At 40.3% G+C, this 21,907-nt stretch overlaps 1 protein-coding gene across 1 annotated transcript in view; it reads right to left on the bottom strand.

The window, feature by feature from the left end:
- Nucleotides 1-21,907, bottom strand: part of CLCC1 (chloride channel CLIC like 1) — a 33,491-nt gene that overhangs the window by 10,227 nt on the left and 1,357 nt on the right. Inside the window, 10 exon segments of the mRNA XM_030574014.1 lie at nucleotides 8,381-8,671; nucleotides 9,425-9,709; nucleotides 10,682-10,828; nucleotides 10,927-11,024; nucleotides 12,981-13,074; nucleotides 14,339-14,479; nucleotides 16,512-16,733; nucleotides 18,050-18,160; nucleotides 19,402-19,512; nucleotides 20,775-20,907. Coding sequence (XP_030429874.1) covers nucleotides 8,381-8,671; nucleotides 9,425-9,709; nucleotides 10,682-10,828; nucleotides 10,927-11,024; nucleotides 12,981-13,074; nucleotides 14,339-14,479; nucleotides 16,512-16,733; nucleotides 18,050-18,160; nucleotides 19,402-19,512; nucleotides 20,775-20,906 — 1,632 coding nt within the window. The 5' untranslated portion in view covers nucleotide 20,907.

The raw sequence follows: 21,907 nt of genomic DNA, 5'->3' as shown, positions 1-21,907 counted from the left end.
TCAGTATGGGTCTGAGCTGGTCGGAGGATATCTACCCTCATGTTTTTTTGGTGCAATCCTCTCCCAACAGTCCCTGCTAATTCTAGCTCAGTCCTCTCAAGTACAAAGTGCCACTTTCTGCAGAGGTTCTATTATGTGGTCCAACCAGAGCTGGTGTGAAACTAAACCCATTTTCATTGTATTTTTAGTTATTTTCCTGAAGATTGATTTGCAGTTACGTTGACTATTAAAACATGTTGATTTGCAACTAAATATAGCCTTTTGCAAGACAAGACGTTAGTGTATTGTGATGGGGCAAGGCCAGATGGCTACAGTAAAGAAATGAGGAACAGGTACGTTAGTCCCAGGCTAAACAAATCCCTGGTACCATGGTAACCAAATGGCAGTTGCTCCAGGTTAATCAAGACACCTGGGGCCAATTAAGATCCTTCTAAAAGGCAGTGGAGATAGCTAGATTGATTGGGACACCTGAAGCCAATCAAGGGCTGGCTGCAACGAGTTAAAAGCCTCCCAGTTAGTCAGTGAGGCATGGGTGTCAGGAGCTATAGGAGGGAGCTGCGCTGTTGGAGGAATGACACTGTATGAATCCATATCAGGTGCAAGGAAGGAGGCCCTGAGGTAATGCTGAAGGAGATATTAAGTGGGGGGCTGCTGTGGGGAAATGGCCCAGGGAATTGTACATGTCCTATTTCCAAAAAGGCAGCTACCATAGCTGGTAATTTTAGGGTCCCTGGGTTGGAGCCCAGAGTAGAGGGCAGACCTGGGCTCCCCCTTCCCGTCCCTGATTAATCACAGACTGGGAGACAACAGAGACTGTGCAAGGGAGGATTGCTTCTCCTCACCTCCATTATTGGCTTATGATGAAAATGGCTCAGTAAGCTGTGACCCTTGCCTCTAGAGAGAGAAAGGCTATGTGGAGGGTCACAGTGAGCCTCTGAGGCTAGCAAAATCTGCCAGGAAATGCAGGACCTACAGAATCAAGGACAGAACTTTGTCACATTATCTATACACACAGTTAAGAACTATATAGTTGAAAGAAGAAATCACCTTGTGCAGTAACGATGGCTCTGCAAGATGTCTCTCTCTGTGGGTGCTCCATTCTGTGTGTGTCAGTGCATCCCTGTGCTGGAGACTTCTTGCAGCAGTACTCGGTCTGGGTAAGGGTGCGCACAGGAGTCATCTCATGCAGCCGTTGGAACCTCCTGTAATGTGCGCTCCGCCGACCATCCCCTCCGTTCTTTCTCTACCGCAGAGCTCGGCTGTATGAACTTCGAAGTAGAGGAGAGCAGGGTAGGTAGTGGAGCACCCACAGAGGGACACATCTCGAAGAACCATCGTTATTGCACAAGGTGAGTAACAACTACTACTACTTCTTCAAGTGGTGTCCCTGTGCGTGCTCCACTCTAGGTGCTTGTAGAGCAGTACCCCACCAGGGATGGCAGGGGTTCAGAGTTATGTATAAGTGTGTGATGAGAGCACTGTAAGGCCAACGATAGAGTCTGAGACAAGGCCTTGGGTGATACCGTAATGCTTTGCAAAACTGTGCTCTGATGTCCAGGTTGCAGCTCTACAAATATCTATTGAGGGGACATTGTTCAAGAATGCAATCGATGTCGCCATGGCTTGCATTGAGTGAAATCTGATGCCCACAGAGGGTTCTTTGTGATTCAGGTGGTAGCAAGTTTGAATAAAGGTAGAGAGCCATTTGGAGAGTCTCTGGTCGATATTGTAGAGCCCTTGGAACACTCTGCTGTAGAGATGAATAGTCTTGGTGACTTGCGAAATGGTTTAATTCTGTCCAAATAGAAGGCTAAAGCCCATCTGACATCTAGCATGTATAAGTTTGCTTCTCGAGAGTCATTACGTGGCTTGGGATAGAAGGCAGGTAAGTGTATGGTTTGGTTAATATGAAAATTTGTAGCCACTTTCGGCAAGAATTTTGGCTGAGGACATAACATGATTTTGTCTTTGGTAAATACAGTGTATGGTGGTTCAGCCAACAATGCTTCTATTTCGTTGACACGTCTGGCAGACGTGACTGCTACTAGGAATGCGACCTTCATTAACGTATGAAGGGGCGAGTGGGTTGCTAGAGGTTGGAAGGTTGGTCTTGTGAGACATTTGAGCACAAGATTGAAATTCCCTGGTGGTGCAGGTTGACATACTGCTGGGAACATGTTCTGTATACCTGCGAGAAAGTGCCATGTAATTGGGCGAGCAAATCTTGAAGCCCCTTCTAACTGTTCATGGAGGGCCGTAATGGCAGCGAGCTGTTCTTTAATAGAGCTTATCGCTAACCCCATTTCCTTCAATTCTAGTAGGTAGTCTAGGATCATAGACAGAGGCGCCCTGGTCGCGTCCCGCTGTTTTTGCTGACACCGAAGGGAGAATCTTCTCCACTTGTGGCGGTAAGTATTTCTAGTGGTGAGGCGACAGCTGTTTAGTAATACCTGTTTTACTTTCTGTGAACAGTTCAATTCCCCATGTTGGAACCACCGATGAGCCATGCTTTGAGATGGAGTTTCACTGGGTTTGGATGGAGTGTCAGGCCCTTGTTCTGGGACAGGTGGTCAGTCTGGAAAGGCAGCGGTTGTGGGGCACAGATTGGTAGGCGGGAGAGGTACAGAAACCAAGTCTGTCTGGACCATGTAGGGACAACGAGAATGATGTATGCTCTGTCGAGTCGTATCTTGCAGATGACCCGTGGGATCAGCGGTATTGGCGGGAAGGTGAGTGATGCGTTCCATGGGATGAGGAAGGCATCCCCTATCAATCCCGGTGCCAGGCCTGCCCTGGAGCAAAATAGTGGACATCTGTGATTTACTGGGTGAGCCCATTTTTGGAATATTGTATTGAGAACACTGTCATGGATTTCCCACTTGTGTTCCTGTGAGAAGTGTCTGCTGAGGTTGTCGGCTGTAGTGTTTTGGCACCCTGGTAGGTATGATGCTGTGATGTTTATACTGCTGCGGATGCAGAAGTTCCATAAATTCATGGCTTCTACGCATAGTGAGAGAGACCTGGCTCCTCCTTGGTGATTGATGTAAAACATGCATGCCACATTGTCAGTGAGAACAGAGATTGAGGTTTCTCATATGAGTGGAAGTGTCAGCATGCATTGTGTATTGCACAGCGTTCGTATGTAGTCGGGTTTTCATCACCGACCACTTGCCTTGTGCATTCCGGTGACCCAAGTGGGCACCTCAACCTATCGGGGAGGCATCTGTTGTAACAGTCACTGACGGGGTCTTGTTGAAAGGAATCCCAGAGCATACATTCCCTGGCTGTGTCCACCACTGTAGGGAGAGGATAACCCTTGGTGGTAGTGTCACACACGTGTTGAGAGAGTGTTTGATGGGTGTATGTATGGACTGTGCTCAACGAGTGCCGCAGACAGCGCACATGGAGTCTGGCATACTTTACTATGAAAGTTGTAGCTGCCACAAGTCCCAGAATCTGAAAGCATGTCCTCACTGAAGTTTGTGGGCTGATGGTCACCATGGAAATAAGATTGGTCAGTGTAGTGAATCTGTGGTTTAGTAATATGGCTCCGATAAACTCCAATCGCTGAGTTTGTTCCAAGGTGGATTTTTTTTCTTTTATCTCTAGACATAGCTGGTGAAACAGGTCTATTGTGGTCTTCAGCATGCCTGCCATTTCTTGTCAGTTGGCACCCTTAAGAAGGCAATCGTCCAAATAGGGGAAGATTATGACTCCTTTGTGTCGTAAATGTGCTGCTACTACCGCGAGTGTTTTTGAGACTACGTGGGAAGCAGTGGACAGTCTGAAGGAAAGGACCCTGAGTTGGTAGTGGTTGGGTCCTACTGTAAACCTCAGGAACTGTCTGTGGGCAGGATGCATTGTAATATGGAAGTATGCATCTTGGAGGTGGAAGGCTGAAAACCAGTCACCCCCGTCTACTGCTGGGATTATTGTGGCCAGTGTGACCATTCTGAACCTGTGGTTGCGTACGAACCTGTTCAGTTTTCGGAGATCTAAGACTGGTCTCCATCCCCTCCTTTCTTCTCTGTCAGGACATATTTGGAATAAAAGCCCCTCCCTCATTATAGATGTGGTACTAGTTCTACAACACCCAGCAGTAGGAGGTGGTCTACTTCCTGTTGCAGAAGGTGCTCGTGAGAGGGGTCCTTGAAGAGGAATGGGGAAGGGGCGGAGGGTAGGGGGGCTGGCTGTGAAAGGAATAGTGTAGCCAGATTATATGATCTCCAAAACCCATTGATCTGTGGTTATCGCATGGTAAAATGGGCATGGTAAAATGGGCATAGGCAGTGACCAAAATTGTGGGATGGGGTATCCGTTGGTGCTAGAGGTGTGGAGAGGTCCTCCATACCCTCGACCTCAAAATTCTGGCTTAGATTTAGTTGGATGGGTGGACGAGGCCTGGTTCTATGGAGCTTGTCGTCTCTAAGACTGTTGTTTGGGTCTGTTCTGAGTGAAGTATCGTGGTTGTTGACGGTTAAACAAGGTATCTCGTTACCCCTGGTATGGTGTAAAGAGAGAGAGTGTTTTTCAGGCGGTGGGTGTATGCCTAATGTATGCAGTGTCGCTTGGGAGGCCTTCATAATATGGAGGACGTCGTCTGTTAGGGATAAACTATTCGCGTCTCAATCGAAGGGGAGGTCCTCCACTTTTAGCTATAGTTCTTTTGGAATTCCCAAAGCTTGCAACCATGATATTCTTCTCATAACCATAGCTGTTGCGGTTGTTTGGGCAGCTGTGTCCACTACATCCATTGAGGCTTGCATGCGAGACCGTATCAAATGCCTTACTAAAGTCTAGGTATTCCACATCCACCCCTTCTCCCTTATCCACAAGGCTCGTTATCCTATCAAAGGAAGCTATCAGATTGGTTTGACACGATTTGTTCTTTACAAATCCATGCTGGCTATTCCCTATCACCTTACCACCTTCCAAATGTTTGCAGATGATTTCTTTAATTACTTGCTCCATTATCTTCCCTGGCACAGAAGTTAAACTAACTGGTCTGTAGTTTCCTGGGTTGTTTTTATTTCCCTTGTTATAGATGGGCACTATATTTGCCCTTTTCCAGTCTTCTGGAATCTCTCCCGTCCCCCATGACTTTCCAAAGATAATAGCTAGAGGCTCAGATACCTCCTCTATTAACTCCTTGAGTATTCTAGGATGCACTTCATCAGGCCCTGGTGACTTGCAGGCATCTAACTTTTCTAAGTGATTTTTAACTTGCTCTTTTTTAATTTTATCTTCTAAACCTACCCCCTTCCCATAAGCATTCACTATGTTAGACATTCCTTCAGACTTCTCAGTGAAGACCGAAACAAAGAAGTCATTAAGCTTCTCTGCCATTTCCAAGTTTCCTGTTACTGTTTCTCTCTCCTCACTAAGCAGTGGGCCTACCCTGTCCTTGGTCTTCCTCTTGCTTCTAATGTATTGATTAAAAAGTCTTCTTGTTTCCCTTTATTCCCATAGCTTGTTTGAGCTCATTTTGTGCCTTTGCCTTTCTAATCTTGCCCCTGCATTCCTGTGTTGTTTGCCTATATTCATCCTTTGTAATCTGACCTAGTTTCCATTTTTTATATGACTCCTTTTTATTTTTTTTCATCTGATGTCGTAGGGGTAGACTATGTTGCCACTTCGTCTGGTGCAGAAGATAAGTGTGGGGCAGGAGGCGAATCATCCAGGTCTGCTGTGATAGTATCTCTTCCTCTTCTCTCTCTGTGTTGGGGGGTCAGAGGTTTCTCTGTGTGGTAATGATGGGTGTACTCTGGAATTGCTTGTTGCTAGGGAAGGGGGACCATCATATGGGTTCTGGTATGTAGGCCAAGGACCCCATTGTGGCCATTGCACGGGGTAAGATGGTAATGGGTACGGCAAGCACTGTGCATACCAGGGCTGTGACTGCTCGGAGGGATGAAGCTTAGGCTTCACAGCATTCCATGTAGGTCTCATCTGTGATGGGGATGAACGTTGAGAGGAGACATGGTTGTTCTGCACATCTCCTTCCTTGCCGGTATGCATGGAGAGTGGTGCAGGAGATGAAGGATGGTACCTTGCTATGTAGCTCGGAGTGTTCTGTGCCGAGCAGTAGTGACTGTGGTGCCAAAGAAACTGCTATGTCAGCAGGACTCAGGAGTTGCGCTGGTCCCACCTTGGTATTGCGGTTGACCACTGAAGCACTGACCAGTGCTGGATTCGGCTTGTTAGGCAGCAGCCAATCTTGGGTCAGTGCCGGCAGCATCGATCATGGTGCCGCTGCCTGTGCCGCGCTCTGCACTGGGGTAGTCGGTGCTGTGGAGGACACTTGACGTCTCAACTCCAATGCCACGCGTTGGGGCTCACTGAGGGATGGTGCCAAAGGAGCCCGGTGCCTCATAAGTGCTCACTCTGGGTAAGTGGAGCACTGAGGGTAAAGACCTCACTGGGAAAGCACTTGTTTTCTGAGAGACCCTTGCTGGAGAGGTTTAGGCTCACTTCCTGACAATTTTGGAAGTCAAGCCTTATCGGAGCTCGGGGATCTCGGTTTATGAGATTCTCCGGAGGACATCTCTTACGGAGGTTGGAGGGATTTCTCCAGCAGAAGCATTTTCAAGCAGAGATCCCTGTCATGTCTTGCCCTTGTTAAGTTGGTGCAATGTATGCATTTCTAGGAGATGTGAGTTTCTCCCAGACAGCGAATGCAGGATTTGTGGCCATCAGAGACCTGCATCGGTTCACAGCAGGAGTCATACTTTTTAAATCCTGTTCAGCCCAGCATGACTGCAGGTAAGACTCTTCTGCCTCTCGAGAGATAAGGGTGGAAGTTAATTGTAATGGTAAACTGTAGAAACTGTTCCCAAATGGGGAGTTAAGGAGAGAGAAAGTCTTCTTCTTTTCTCTTTTTTTCTGAAGAAAAACCTCTAAGAGGAACTAACAAAACCAAATATAGACTAGTATTAAACAATGCAACTAAGTATAGACTAAAAAAAAGTCCCTATGTAACTTTTTTTTCCCCTCCTCCTCCTTCTTCCAGAAAGTAACAAAGAGAGCACTGCTGCAGAGCTCCGTCTGCAGCCAAGGATGGTTGGGGAGCACTACAGGAGGTGCCAACTGCTGCACGAGACAACTCCTGTGCGCACCCTTCCCCTGACCGAGTACTGCTGCAAGAAATCTCCAGCAGAGGGAGGCACCAACACCTAGAGTGGAGCACCCACAGGGACACCACTCGAAGAAGAATTACATTTATTCAGAATCATAATGTTTATATTTTATTATGTTAATTAATTTATTTATTTTATACTTTATAGTAAGCTCTATTTGGATAGGGATTCAAATGCAATTAAATGCAGAAAAGCAGCATTTAAAAATGGTTTTAAATAGAACTACCTTAAACGTGCTAGCCTCCAATCTAGGTTACTGCAGCTCACTGTGGCAAACACATCCCTCAAATTATACTATAGAATAAGTTACATTTGAGCCTAAATCAAATCTGTGATACCAGCACAAAGTGGGTCCTAATCTCCTCCAGTAGGCCCTGAAGTGCTGGATCACACATACAGCATTTCAGTGCTTACCCTGTCCAGGTTATAAGAGAACCACGTTTTATTTTGAAATTCTAGTTGAAACATTCTGGAACTTTAATTTTCAGGTTACGTATTTAACCTTTAGTTTCAGAACAAAAGTTCGCTTAAATTTGAGAGGGAAGGGGGCCTGTTTAAAAAATGTGCATAGTTTGTATTAATTCAGAGCAAGTTCTTGGCCGTTTAAAAGACAGCATTAGGATTATTATCCTTATTTAACAGATGCGGAAACCTGGAGCACCTCCAAACCTGTAATGGTAACAGGTTCCACTATAAAAACAACTCTGAGATGTACAGCTTGTCAGCACTCCCAGATATTATCAAATGGATTCTAAAAGCACAGATGCCTATGTATGAGGGCCTTTATCCAACAAAGAAGTATTTGGCTCAAAATGAGCTCACATCAACCATATAGTTTGGTTTAGGAGGATTAGATTTATCGTCAGTAAATGTCAAACATCAATTTCACTACAAATTGATGAAAAAGTATTTCCATCAATAACTGAAATTTACATAGGCAAAGGAAGAAAAATGCTGCTTGAGAACCTACACAAGGCTATTTATCTTGCATATTTTGACACACTATTTGTTTTAATGGTTATAAAACAAACTTTTTAAATCTCAAGATCTGTCAATCAATAATTGTCTGACACGCCCATAACTTTCCACAACTGTGAAAATTTAAACTGATAATGAAAAAAGTTTAAAAATAATCAAATTCTGCCAAGCCTACATCTAGTTCAGTGATTGTTTGTAACTAAAAATATAAACACAAAGGAAAAACAAAAGCAAACACCGTGAACCAAAGTTTAGACAAAACTTACAGTAGAGTTCAAAGGTTCTTTAGTTTCCTCTGTGCCTTCCATTAATCGAGAGAGACTGCCCTTTTCCGTCTTTTCAAGATCTCCTGGTTTCTCAACTGAGTTTTGCTTATTTGTTTTCTCCTTTTTTAAGCTACAACTTGCTTGAGGTTCACAATTCTTTTCAGACTCTTGTTCAACTCCAAGCGTGCACAGTTTCTGCTCTTCAAGTGCAATCTCTCTATCACAGTTTTGATCTACATTGGTTTTCACTCTAAAAATTGTTTGATCTTGAGACACAGGGTGCAATCCACACTGTAAAATAGATAATCTGTGTTATTCGGACAATTAACTGGGCATATTAAAGTGATTTAACCTGAGCAGGCAGCTTAAGACCTGCTGGCATTTTATCCAGTGGTCTAATTATCAGACTGAAGAGCATGGCTACCTTCTCTAAGAAGAATATCATAATTTGCATTTTTCGAAGAGTGTGAATAAATCTCTAATTTCAGGAAGCATTCATGAACTGAACTAGTTTCATATAGGTCATATTTAATGTGTTCTGTACAATTTAGACTAATCTGTAAGTTCCTATTTTCCAGTTCCTTTCACTGGCAATGCTCATTCATAGGCTGACTTGGGAGTGAACTCAAAAATCACATATGAAGAGTTATTTAGATCTGCAGACACTGAAATCTTGCTAAGGTTTCAACATTTAAAAACTTTTAAGCCACTTCAGCTCACAATCAATCATTAAATAAGGCCAATACTCCATGGTGTGTGTTCTTTCAGAATGCTCTGTATTACCAAAAATGTTAATCCACGTACCATCCTTTCATACAGGAATTTATTCTCTCTGAACATCTGTAGGGGAACGGAATTAAGCTGTTTTTTCAGATGACCAGGTAACTGCTCTAAAGACAGCACTTAGTTAAACTACGCCACCTTTTTAAACATGAAAATTATAAGAACAAAATCTGGACAGTTAAATAGTGAAAACTACATTATTCTAGGCTCAGCTTGAATAGCTATTAAAATGCTCAATTGTTAATGTACGCTAGATGGTACCTTGTAATGCTCTTCTCTTTGTGCATTTGGTGTACCACCTGGCAGCAGAACTTCAGAGCTTCTGTTGCCATTTTGAAGTCTCATGTGATCATCTCCTCTGTCATGAGGTCCTCCACTGATGGCACCAACATTCCTTCTGTAATTGGAATCTGAATCACCTGCACTATAATGTATTTGTTCCCAGTGCTGTCTGTCACTTGAAGGAAGTGAAGGAGATGGTTTCCGGTCAGGACCTGTTAAATGTTTCAGCGTAGCAACTGATCTTCCTGCACCATAGCAGAAACCCTAAAGAAAAGACACTGTCTCCTTAAGTATAACAGACATTCCCTTTCACAGCTTGTACAGTTTTCTTCTTCTCTTTTTCTACATACTTTTACATCTCTACATTTCCACACAATAGTGTTTAAAGGGAAAATTTCAGTACATGATTTACCATTTTCTCAAGAGCTTTCCTACTTCAGAAAATTACTCTTAATTGACAAAGTGGATTTTAAAAAGTACACAATTTCATTACTTTGGAAGAGTTTAGGAACAAACTTAAATTAATGCGTCTGAACAAATGTACCTACTTTTGTTACAACCCCCAAGATTACTATAACTGAAAGATTACTGAAAACATATTTTCAGGTTTTTACTGTCCCATTTTTTTAAGTCAATGGGCCTTCACAGTGTCCTGCTCTCCATTAGTCGGTCAGTATGGGTCTGAGCTGGTCGGAGGATAGATATGTTTTTTGGTGCAATCCTCTCCCAACAGTCCCTGCTAATTCTAGCTCAGTCCTCTCAAGTACAAAGTGCCACTTTCTGCAGAGGTTCTATTATGTGGTCCAACCAGAGCTGGTGTGACACTAAACCCATTTTCATTTATCATGCAGCCTGGGATTTTGAACTATTTTAATTCAAATAATTTTTGTGCTTATACCAGTTGAGAAATAATCTTTAAAAATATAACTTTTTTTTGCACTTTTATAGTTCACATATCTTGAACATGGAGAAAAGTTCACATTGCTGTGTTTTAAGTCAGGGGATCAACAAGTAAATCACAGAAAAAATAAAATATATCCAAGAAATAACAACTTTAAAATTTTAGCTTCAGTGTTACCAAACTGTTATTCAGATCTATATACACTAATGCTTCTAAAATTTTAGATCAGTGATTTTTTTGTTGTTGCTGGTTTTTAGTAGTTTTGTCTGTCATGGATACTTGAACTATTCATTTTGTTTTAGGTCTCACTAATGTGATCAAGAACATATACTGACCAGAACAGCCACAGCTAGGATGATTAACACTGGAATCTGTAGCATCATTGGTATCTCCTTCATAAGGGCTTTAATAAATTCACCAATTCCTTTCCCTATATGTTTCAATGGTTCTGTTACAAAATTGGTAAATGTAACAGCCAATACCTAAAATAAGGAATAGTAACAAGATGTGAGGATTCTTCTTCTTCAGTTTCCAAATACAAATTGGAAGGGTGAATGGTTTCTTTAGGAACAGCATATACCTTTGTTGGGGGGACTAGCCAAATGGGATTTACTAGTATTGTTTCATAGTATTTCTGACAAGGATCATCCTGAAATGTCCATGAACTTCTCAACCATTCTACAGTTAAAAGAAAGCAAAAGTAAGACAAATATATACGAAAGTGGCAAATGTATTTTATAATGATGTAATTAAGCATTTGGTGGCATTTACATTTTATATCCAATAGTCCAGTTTAAGCCTTCCCCCTAAAAAAATTAACTGAAATTTTACATGCCTCATTTCAGCTCAGAAGTTAATTATATTTTTTAAAAATTTACCAATCTGGTTGGAAATTAAAGTTATCCAAGCACAGAAGAGGGCTGGGGGAAGGAAAACTTTTCTTAACATTAAATCCTTCCCAGCACTCTTTTAGACTTCAACACTTGGCAGTCCTGAACAAGGAAAGAGGTCTGCAATTTTTGCATTATCTAAAGAGAAGATGAAAACACTGTCATTAGAGTTTGGGGCATTTTCAGTGTTATTTCATGCATACCTGTGATGAACTGGGATTTGTGAAGGGTGCTTTAAAGTGTGGTTTGTACTTTTGTTATTGTTAGAAGGTTGGCTCTCTGTCTTCAGACAGCTACTGGCTAAGGGTGATAGTGGAGGATCATAAAAGTGTACAGAAGGCAGTATTTGCCTAGTTCAGTACCTTAAAGCTGTGGTTCCCAACGCTGGGTCCCTGTGGTCCTGTGAATCCACCCTGGGTTCTGTGGAGGTCTGTCCCCCAAGTCACAGCGTTCCAGCTTTGCCAGAACTTTTGCAGCACAGAGGATGCCATTTTGTCCTCTGTTCACTGTGACCTCACACACATCATTCATGAGAGGTCATGCTGGACAGGGGAGTTCCCATGCTGGCACAGGTGTTTCTGTAGTACCTAGTTCGCCTTTGTAGTCCACTTTCAAACAGGACTGCACTTTAACACAAACTAGACATCTTTTAGTTTGCGCCAGCAGTATCCACGCAGGGCAGTTAGCGCATAACACTTTTTGATACGCTCTAAATCCTGACGCTTATAGTCTGTACTGTAGCACAGTGTAGACATAGCTTTAGTCTCTGTGTTACTTTCCTATGTGTTTTCAGGTGCAATTCCAGGGGCTGATAATTATCTTTTAAACTTTAAATTATTGGTAACCCAACTTTCACCCTCACTCCACAATAACAATTCAGATCAATTAGAGGCTCTTGATGTTAGTTACTGAACTCCCCAGGACCAGTGGCAAGGCTTTGGAGTGCATTTCCCTCCCCTTAATAATCCATCACTGCCATGCCTAGCAAGCTTCAGAGCTGGATGGACACAGTTTTATTCCTAACAAAAAGACATGGTTGCTAACATTTCTGTAGGCAGCAAAAGTAATTCTTTCATGCTATCCATCATGGATGGTTTTACAAAAGTGTATGCAGTATTTTAAACTTGTAAGGTTTCTAGTGGCTATGGCAAGAAGTGTGCTATATTTACTGTGTAAAGTAACTGGATGCATGCTGCAAAAATATCTAGTTATAGTTTGAAATAAAGAGAATATTTTTGTATGAGTTTATTTGTGTTGGTGAGTTACTGCAGTCCATGTATTCACAAAGTGAAATAACTGGAGGATAGACAAGTGGAATCAAGTCAAGAGGATTTTCCTTTCCTTAGTTTAAGATACTGTGTACTGAACGGTACAGGACAGCTGGGGAATATTCATGGGATAGAGAGATTTCAGATACAGATTTTACTAGTCAGTGCAAGGAGAAGTTTAAGCCCAGGAGGAGGTGAAATACCAGAATATAGCTTATGATAAGCCTGTATCTAATAATTTGAGATCAAAAATATAATAGCACGCTAATTATGTGTTAGATAAAGTATTAGTTGGCTTACCCAGTTATATGATCAGAGAATTTTTAATGCAAGATTAGAAAAAAAAATAAAATAAAAATAAAAAAAGCTACTTCTTGGGTGATGCCAGCACTGGCTTGTGTCTCATTTTATCACTGTTTTCCAGTTTTTCTTTAAATAAAAAGTATTAGAAAGGAAACATAACTACAACACCTCACCAAAAAGACTCTCGCTCCAGTCTATCTTCTTATCACATACTGTGTCATAATTTCCCATTCTGGCCACTTCAGCTTGATGCTGTGCAAAGGCTATCTGCAACGGAACCAGAATTAACCTTGGTAAAAGTGGTTTACACTGAATAAAAGACCATTATTTTCACTTTCTGCCATCAACCAAAAAGTGGTCTAAAATGTATTAAAAATTAAAATCTGCAAAAGCAAACCACCACAGCAAATCAAATTCAGCCAAAGCCTATTTGTTCCTTTAATAGGTCAAGTTCAATGGACAAGTGGTTCATTTTCTTAACGGCTTTCAGTTCAAAGAGCTTCACTACATTATTTAACTCTAGATTGGCGCAAAGAATTTTATTAGACATATTTATTTAAAGGGATAGTTTAAAAGAACGTGAAAAAACAAACAGTCTCAACTGCCCTGACTAGCCCTGCCAATTTTTGTGGTCTTACAACCTATTTTCCAATTTAAAAAATGTTTTTCTTCCCCTGTTGATGTGTAAAAGAAGACCTCATAAAATCCCAGAGAAATTGACTATATAGGGAAACAGCAAAACTGACTATGCATAAAATGAACAAACTGGACAATGGGAGATTTTACTTCTCCCTCAAATCTCTATTATAATAAATATAGATGTAATTTGTAACAACAGTAGGTAAAAATCTTTTGAATAAAGTGTAATTTTTAAATTTATGGGGTCCCTGTAAAATGCACATCTGCATGACTCTTCTTGACTAAAGATGCCAAAGCACATCAGAGATCTGACCATTTTGTTTTAAATTGATCTAGCGATAAACTCAACTCTCAATTTCAAATTAAGGACCAAAGCCTCATACCTGGGCAAAGCAAATGTTCTTTGTGCAAGGGTTTTTAGGTAGGAACTGAAGAGAGAGAATCCTTATCCTAACACAACCCAAGGTACAGTCATCTGCTCTATGACCATTACTGAAGCTCTGAGTTTTAGCAGCGGCCGCTGCATAGTATACACCTACTATATAGGGTTTCAGCCAGTGAATCAATGTAGTACACAGATCAATTAGCCACTTCCTAAAGCCCTCCCACCATGGTGCTTTGGAGAGTCACATACAGTCTTCAAACCCTCTGTAGTGGAATTATGATGGCTCCATTGCTTTTTGAACTCTTTGCTTCACTGCAGTGAGTAGAAGCAGGGATTTTAATCTAAATCTAATAATTTGTGCACTCTGAAGTCTCCATTACAGTATTCACTTTGGCAATCAATAACTGTATTTTATAATGTAACAAAAATAATCCCCAAACTCTCTGGATTATCATGGTTTAAAAGTTTACTGTTAAAAAACAGAGCCAGGATTTCTGATTTATTTACCTTATATAAGTAGATCCAGTTCCATCCACAACTCATGAGAAAACTGATGAATAAAATGCGTTTTACCTGAGTATACCAACCAATGTGTGTCCATAGCTCAGTAGCTACAGTTACTGTAATGCATAACAAACACAAGAGTACCTGAAAAGTAAATGAGGGAGGAAAGTCATGAACCATCTTTGGAGTTTTTCAAGCCTACTGCTAGTAAAAAGAGAGAATTACAAACAGCTTAATTTACCTAACTAGCTTCAAGACTGAACTTGATATGTTTATGGAGGGGATGGTATGATGAGATTACCTACAAAGGCATGTAGCCAGTTTGCAACTGCTAACAGCAAATATCTCCAACAGCCAGTGATGGGACATTAGATGGGAAGGGCCTTAGTTACTACAGAGAATTCTTTCCCAGGTATCTGGCTGGTGGGTCTTGCACACGTGCCCAGTGTATAACTGATCACCATATTTGGGGTCAGGAAGGAATTCTCCCCCAGGTCACATTGGCAGAGGCCACGGGGATTTTTTGCACAGGTCACTCGCAGGTTTAAAATAGTGTGAATAGCAGATTCTCTGTAACCCGAAGTCTTTAAATTATGATTTGAGAACTTCAGTAACTTAGCCAGATGTTAAGGATCTATTACAGGAGTGGGTGGGTTAGATTCTGTGGCCTGTGATGTGCAAGAGGTCAGACCAGATGATCATGATGGTCTTTTTTGATCTTAAAGTCTACATGTCTATGAGCTAAAAAAAAAAGAAAAAAAGATGAGAACAATATTTTGAAAAGCCAGACCTCACAAGAGATGATACGAGCTTTCAGAGAACAAAGTGGAATTTGCTAAAATGAAATTGCTGGATCTGGATGCTACAGCGGATTTATATTGTAATGGGGAAGGTAATGAGATGACGACAACAGGAATGAATGAGGAAAAGAAAGAAAAAGGCACTGAGAAAAATGTACAGATGCCTTATGGGACTGAACAAAAAGGAAGGAACATCAGGAGGAACAGAAGCCTTGAGAAATAAGGAAACAGATTCAATTAATCCAAATACATTCAGGTTATGAGATTGTTGCCTCTTTTTTAGAGGACATCCTCTGCACTGTGGGAAAAGGAAATTTTTTCCTGACTTTAATGGTCATTCCATCATAACTTCACAAGATCTTCTATATTGGCACAAAATCTCTCACTATTTTCAGTTACATTTAATATTTTCAGTGTGATGGAATTGTTACAATGGTAAAGTACAAGAGTTAAAAACAAAATGTCTCGTGGTTATTAACAGAGAATCACCACTCCAGCATCTGCAGCAGGGCAGTGAGGGAAACCTATTCTTGTCAGTGGTTTAAGCAGAATAAGAAAGCAGCAGCAAGACTCCTCTATGGGACCTTACAGGGAGGGAAGAAAGAGAGGCAGCACAGAAAAAGACCATTGAAGAGTGAGGTTAAAGCACCACTGGGACATGTTGAGTGGGATAAAGAATAATTAACATTCCAATACGTGGATTTTTATTTTGAATCAAATACACAGGCACATTTTGAATGATAAAGAGCTTTAAACTTATGATTTATGAATTCAACACAGACCTTCAGTGGAATTATACCTCTCTACTCATGAGAAACTCAAAATCTACATTTTAACATTCCATATATTATTAAATCTAAAGACACAGAATTATTAAAAGCTCCAATATTTAATCTTTCTCCTCTCTCACCAAAAGCATATTATATAGGTCAATCCCAAGTGCTGCATCAACAGAGTCCAAACTACATCTCCAAGGGTGTCTCTGAAACCCTGTAGCTTAAGATCCAATATCTGGACCTGGATATGTAGGACTAAGAAATATGCACAACTCAATGGGCCACTCCACACAGAGATCCAAAAGGTAAAGAGAAATAACTGTGAGGCCAAGTGATAATTTCAAGCAGAAAAAAGTTATAAGAAAAAGGTATGAGGAAAAACAAAGTTAAAAATGCCTAATTTGGGCAAACAGGTCATCTTCACCTATTGGGATGAAAGAAGTGAGGAATTCTCAGCCAGCACTTTATGAAGGGAAGAGCATCATAAGTTTTACTTATTTTGATCCCCATTTACTGGTAGAAGGATATATTCAGTGACTGGGCTGGCCTATTAAAGAACACTGGAGAATACAAAAGTACAGAGAATCTCTTCTTTCTTACCATAAGCAAATTATATGGATCAATTCCAAATGTGTCCTCAAACCTCCATTTCCAAACTTCAAAATCATGATGTTTAAAATTAATCAGAATATTATTAACTGCATCATCCAAAGCGCCTGATTTCCAGTCCTCCTCATTGAGAAATCTGTTGATCTCCAAAAGAGCCTGACTTGTAAGGATGATCTCAGCATCATAATGCACATCACCAATGTTTTCATCAGGCTAAATGAAAGTAATACAAAACAATGGTTAAACAGTCTACCTGCAATAGGAAATCTATCAAAAAGACAAATAAAAGGATGAAGAATTGCCTGAACTTTCCTCAAACCTGCAGTATATCTCATCTATGCAGAGAGACCCATATTACCATATGGAGTCCTAAGGATGAGCCCTAATTATGCATGGTCATAAGTATCTTTCTGTGTGGGTCAGTCTGCAAGATCAGAGTCACATTTGGTATCTGGGGTTTCTATAGCCTTTTTGTTCACTCTTCTGTACCAATGAAACTGCTAATTCACATACCTTCGAAGTTCATGTGTCATAACTTTATTAAAATATTTATGGAAAAAGAAGTGGAACCTCATGTTAAATGTTTTATTAGGATTTCAAAACACCTCTTCACTTGCAGTATTAACAGCTAATCTATTCTCAAACAGACTGGAAAATCAAATTTGTAGCTGGAAGGACAGAAAGAAAAACGGCATTGTTCATTGGTGAATACTTTACTGCAAAAAAAAAAAAGAAGCGCTCACTGCTCCTTAAAAGAAATGTTATCATCTGCTTCTTTCTTGTAATGCTGTTAACTGATTGTTTTGCTCATATTTAAGAAAAAATTCTCTCTCTGCCTCAAGATAGGGAAAAAGTTACATCCAAAGACATTAGAATGAAATCATCAGTAATTGACTGATCTTGCTTTATGCAAGCTCCTGTAAACAAGTGAATTAATGACCTGGAATTATCAAACAACAAAAAGACTGAACAGAACTTGTCTCTTCAAGTACAGGTAGCATGCGCATTGTCTCAGCAGTGGCTGCATCAGTGGACTGATACATAAGTATTCTGAACATCAATTATCTCCTTTTGAATACTTTATAAATTATGTCAACTATATTCTCTTCTCTATATAGCAAATCTTGCTCACATCTCCGTAGATGTAGAGGGCTCTCTGGAAGCAGAACTGGAGCCTTTCAATGAACAAACAGGAGGGCAGCACTTGGGAAGGCTGCATGGGGAGTGCACACCTTCAGTTAGAGTGCAGCCCAGCTTCATGTGGGCTCCCTCTGCAGCTGTGGACACACTGGGCACAAGATGGGGCTAGGGTTGCAGGTGCATAATTTTGCTGTATGTATTTGAATTTAATGTAGCATAATTTAATCTGTAAAACGTCTTTTCATTATGATTCCCTTTATCTTATTTGTCTTAGTTTGGAGTAATTAGAATACTTAAATCATTATGTTGTTTTGATTTGTAATAACAAAAAAATATATAAAGTAGCAGTTAAAATTCTACCATATTTTAATTAACATTTGAATACTCACAAGGCCAAGTCTTCCAGCTTCAATTAAAATCTTATTCAAGTATCTCCTAAAAACATAAATGCTATGGCTTTCACTTAACTTGGTCTTCTCTTTCTTCTCATACTCTTCAATCTGGAGCAATAAAGCAAATTCTAAGTTACAATCTTGACACATTAATTAAGCAAAGGATAAATAAAGTTTCCAGTGACTGAAACAAGTTCCTATAGCCTAATATAAACTTGTTGCAGCTAATGTATCACATAGAATCATAATAACGTACTTAAGAACAACAGATGGCACACTACTTTCCATGGCACTTGTTTCAAAGTCATAAATGTTGTGGACTTTTAACCTTCTGATGATGTGGTCTGAATCTTAACCTCAGTATATTCCTGGGACTAGAAAAACTAAAGATTTGTTCATCCCTCAGTAGTTTGATGTTTAGATCAGAAGAAAATCTGTATAAGTTTAGTTATAAAAATCAGTTATGTATTAAGTAAGATCTGAAAGGGCCAGCGCAGAACTCTCAACCTGGGGTGAGATGGGTCGGGGAAGCATCCACATGATCAAGGTGGCTTTAAGCCATATTTGGAATCCCTGATCCTGGCCTACTCTGAGGGATTGAAAGGCTCCCCACACAATTTAGACAGCCCTGCAAGCTAGCCTAAGTTACAGCAGTATTTTGGGGCTGCCCTACGGGCTGCAACGTTGCCTAGAATCTCCACAAGCCTATGTGTTGTGGCCCTATATCTGACAAACAGCTCACACCACTTGCCCTCCGCCCATTTTTCATATTACACACACATACAGTGAAAGACAGGTAGGTCAATTTTCCTTGTTTCTAGTCAGTTTAACTTTTTAGTTCCCCGTGACTAACACAATGCTCCAACAGTTTTGTTGCCAGCACTGAAGGGAAGAAGATTTAATTCCAACCAAAAATCTATTCTCCCACTGAAGTTTAAAATTTCATGTACACATTTTTATTAGCGTTGTCAAAGTGTGTGTGTATTCTGGTTTTGTTTTTTTGTTTTTTTTACAATAGGCAATCGCACACAAAGCATACATTTTGAGCATTGCCTTCCCGTCAATACTGTTCTAAAATAAGCCAAAAATACAACAGACAACACACAGATATCCGCAGACTTGGCATATTAATCACATTAAAAGGCTGAAATATCAAGTACTACTGCACAAAAAATAAATTGAATGGCTTTAATCAGCAGCACCTCAACCCCCAAAACAGACCAATCCTCTAGTAATTCATCAGTTCCAAGCCAATATTTCTGATGATTCTAGAAAAAAAATGTAAAGAGATGGAAAATACTTTAGATTTCCTGATAGTGTTCTGAATGAATATAAAGCTAAAAGCAAACCTTCTGAATTAAGGATTCTAATTTCCTATGGCACTCTGATACTGCTGCAGTGCTTGGCAAGTTCACAACAGCATCTGGTTCCTCCCTATTCTCTGAGTCATCATAATTTACCTGCAGATAGAGTAAAGAAAAAATAAGTCATAGTTTTAGGCAAGATTTTGGTTAATGCAGGCTAATGCTATCTTTTAATCAATCAGGTCATCTTATCCAATACATGCTGAAAATAGAGCAGATGGATGGGGTACTAGGATAGTCCTCTGTGATGTGTTCTGGCTCCCACTGAAGTCAACAGCAAACCTCCCACTGACTTTAATACAAGTAGGAGCTCAGATTCTCCAATGCTTGACATACTTAATATTACTTTCATGAAAAGGAATTTCATTCTAAACATTTAAAGGCAAAATGGCAAATGTCCCCAAGATGTATATTCAGAACTAATAGCATCCTTGATTAAATACCAACATTAGCTTTACTAACCGCAATTGGTGTAAATATTTTCCAAAGTATTCAGATTACATTATACCCTTTATAACATGAAGCTTTCCCAAACATAATTTTTCATGCCCAAAGAAATCTCTCATTTCTCAGCGTAAAGTAGCAGCAAAACATATTACTGTTTAGTGTAAATCCAATATCCTTGTTTGGAAACAGACTTGCCCTCTCTAGTGGAAAAACAAGGAGATCAGGAGGAGGAAAACTTTGCGGAGACTTGCTGAGATTATTCTATCATAAATAACGGAGATGAAACAGACAAGGCTGTTTGGCCCCACCAAAACCCAGAGATCCCACTCCTCACTGGCCCCCTCCAACTCTTCTGTTCTTGCCTATAAACTTGGTTCCAACGAAGAGTCTTCCTCTGATTGAGTTTTTGGGGAAATTTCAACTAAAATAGTTGCCCCATTTCTGAGAATGAGGCTAAGGAAAAATATGTTGTTTTACCCATGTTAAATCCTGACATCCTGTTCTTTGAGATCCTCTAGTGGCCCCATGCTCTGGAATTGAAATTTGGCAGGGAGGGGTCCTTTGTGTCTGGGAAGTGCCTTTTGCTGTCCCCATGAAAATCCACCCCAATTTGGCCAAGTTATAAGATGCTGAAAAATCACAGTTAGCACATGCTCAGCAGACTTGCTAGAGCTTGGCAGCTAAATCCCCCAAAGATTCTTTTCTCAGTGGGCATGCTCCAGCCAGGGCATTTGCAACAGACAGCAGTTGCAGGCTGGGCTGGGCAACAGAACTGAGAATAACAGTCCTGTGGACAAAACAATATATAATCATGAACATAATGCATACTCATAAGAGTGCTGAATTAATCATGTTCTTTTGACATATGAATCTATGTGTAACATACAGAGACACAGACACTTTTTTTTAACCTTGGCAGGTCTTCTCATTGTTCCTGATGCTGCATCATAATTGAGCATGTCTGTGGGGTCAATCCATTCATCATCTTGAATTTCACCACTTCCTATCATGAGAGTTGCACACAGTACCAAGGGAACCAGCATCCTGAGTACAACAACAGAATCCACAAATGTAATTAAAACTGCAAAATGTGGTTAGAAGTTGAATAATGTTATGAGACATCAACCTTTTCCCAACTTGTTTCCTATAAAAAAGATTTGTCTAAATAACTGTTTTGGCCAAAAGAAAATTATAATTTATGCTGAGAACTCAATGGTGTTAGCTCACCACACTGTTCTAACAGGTAAGAATTACTGGCTAAGAATACAGAGATTAGCATATGTAGAAGTACAAATTTCACAGATACAAGCAAGCAGTGTTAAAAAAAATCAATACATTTTAGTTAATTTACGGAATACAAAGCTCCCTTTGACTTCAGTGGGAGCAGGATTCAGACCATTATCAGTAAGCAAATATATGGATGAAGTCACGATAACTGACAAAAGACTAAGACTCTACTAGAATCAAGCTCAAAATACCTGAGTTTAAACTCAAGTGTCTCTTTATTTGTTAAAACATGGATACAGCTCCATCACTAAGTTTTGTCTGATCCTGCAAACTCCGACTCTCACAAGTGAGCTTCACTCACTTAAGAAGCCTTGTTTTCAATAAGACTATTGCTATTAATAAGATTCCGCAGGACTGAATCCCAATTTTGCCTAGTTTTTCCCCTAATTATATGGCTTTCAATAATTATGATCTGAACATAGGAAAAAAATCTATCTTTTCACCTCATCAACTAGATGGATTTAACAATATTTTTGGTTTTAAAGTAAAAGTGTTTCATTCAAATGAATGAAAAAGATCTAACTTTCATCATTTCCTTTTGTAAATTAGTATTTCTAATAAGTTAAAACCTTAATAAATTGCTCCTTATACAGTATGTATAACATATTGTGAATTTTGCATTAAACATGCATAAAAAGGTAACAGGATATCCTACATAGACTCATAGACTCATAGGTCAGAAGGGACCAATCTGATCATCTAGTCTGACCTCCTGCACAAGGCAGGCCAGGGCCTACATACCAAACACTCGGAAGAT

This window comes from Gopherus evgoodei, chromosome 8 (genome assembly GCF_007399415.2).
Source record: "Gopherus evgoodei ecotype Sinaloan lineage chromosome 8, rGopEvg1_v1.p, whole genome shotgun sequence".
Classification (NCBI taxonomy): Eukaryota; Metazoa; Chordata; order Testudines; family Testudinidae; genus Gopherus; species Gopherus evgoodei.
Note: the sequence above shows the minus strand (reverse complement) of the source record. Positions and strands in the feature narration are given on the sequence as shown.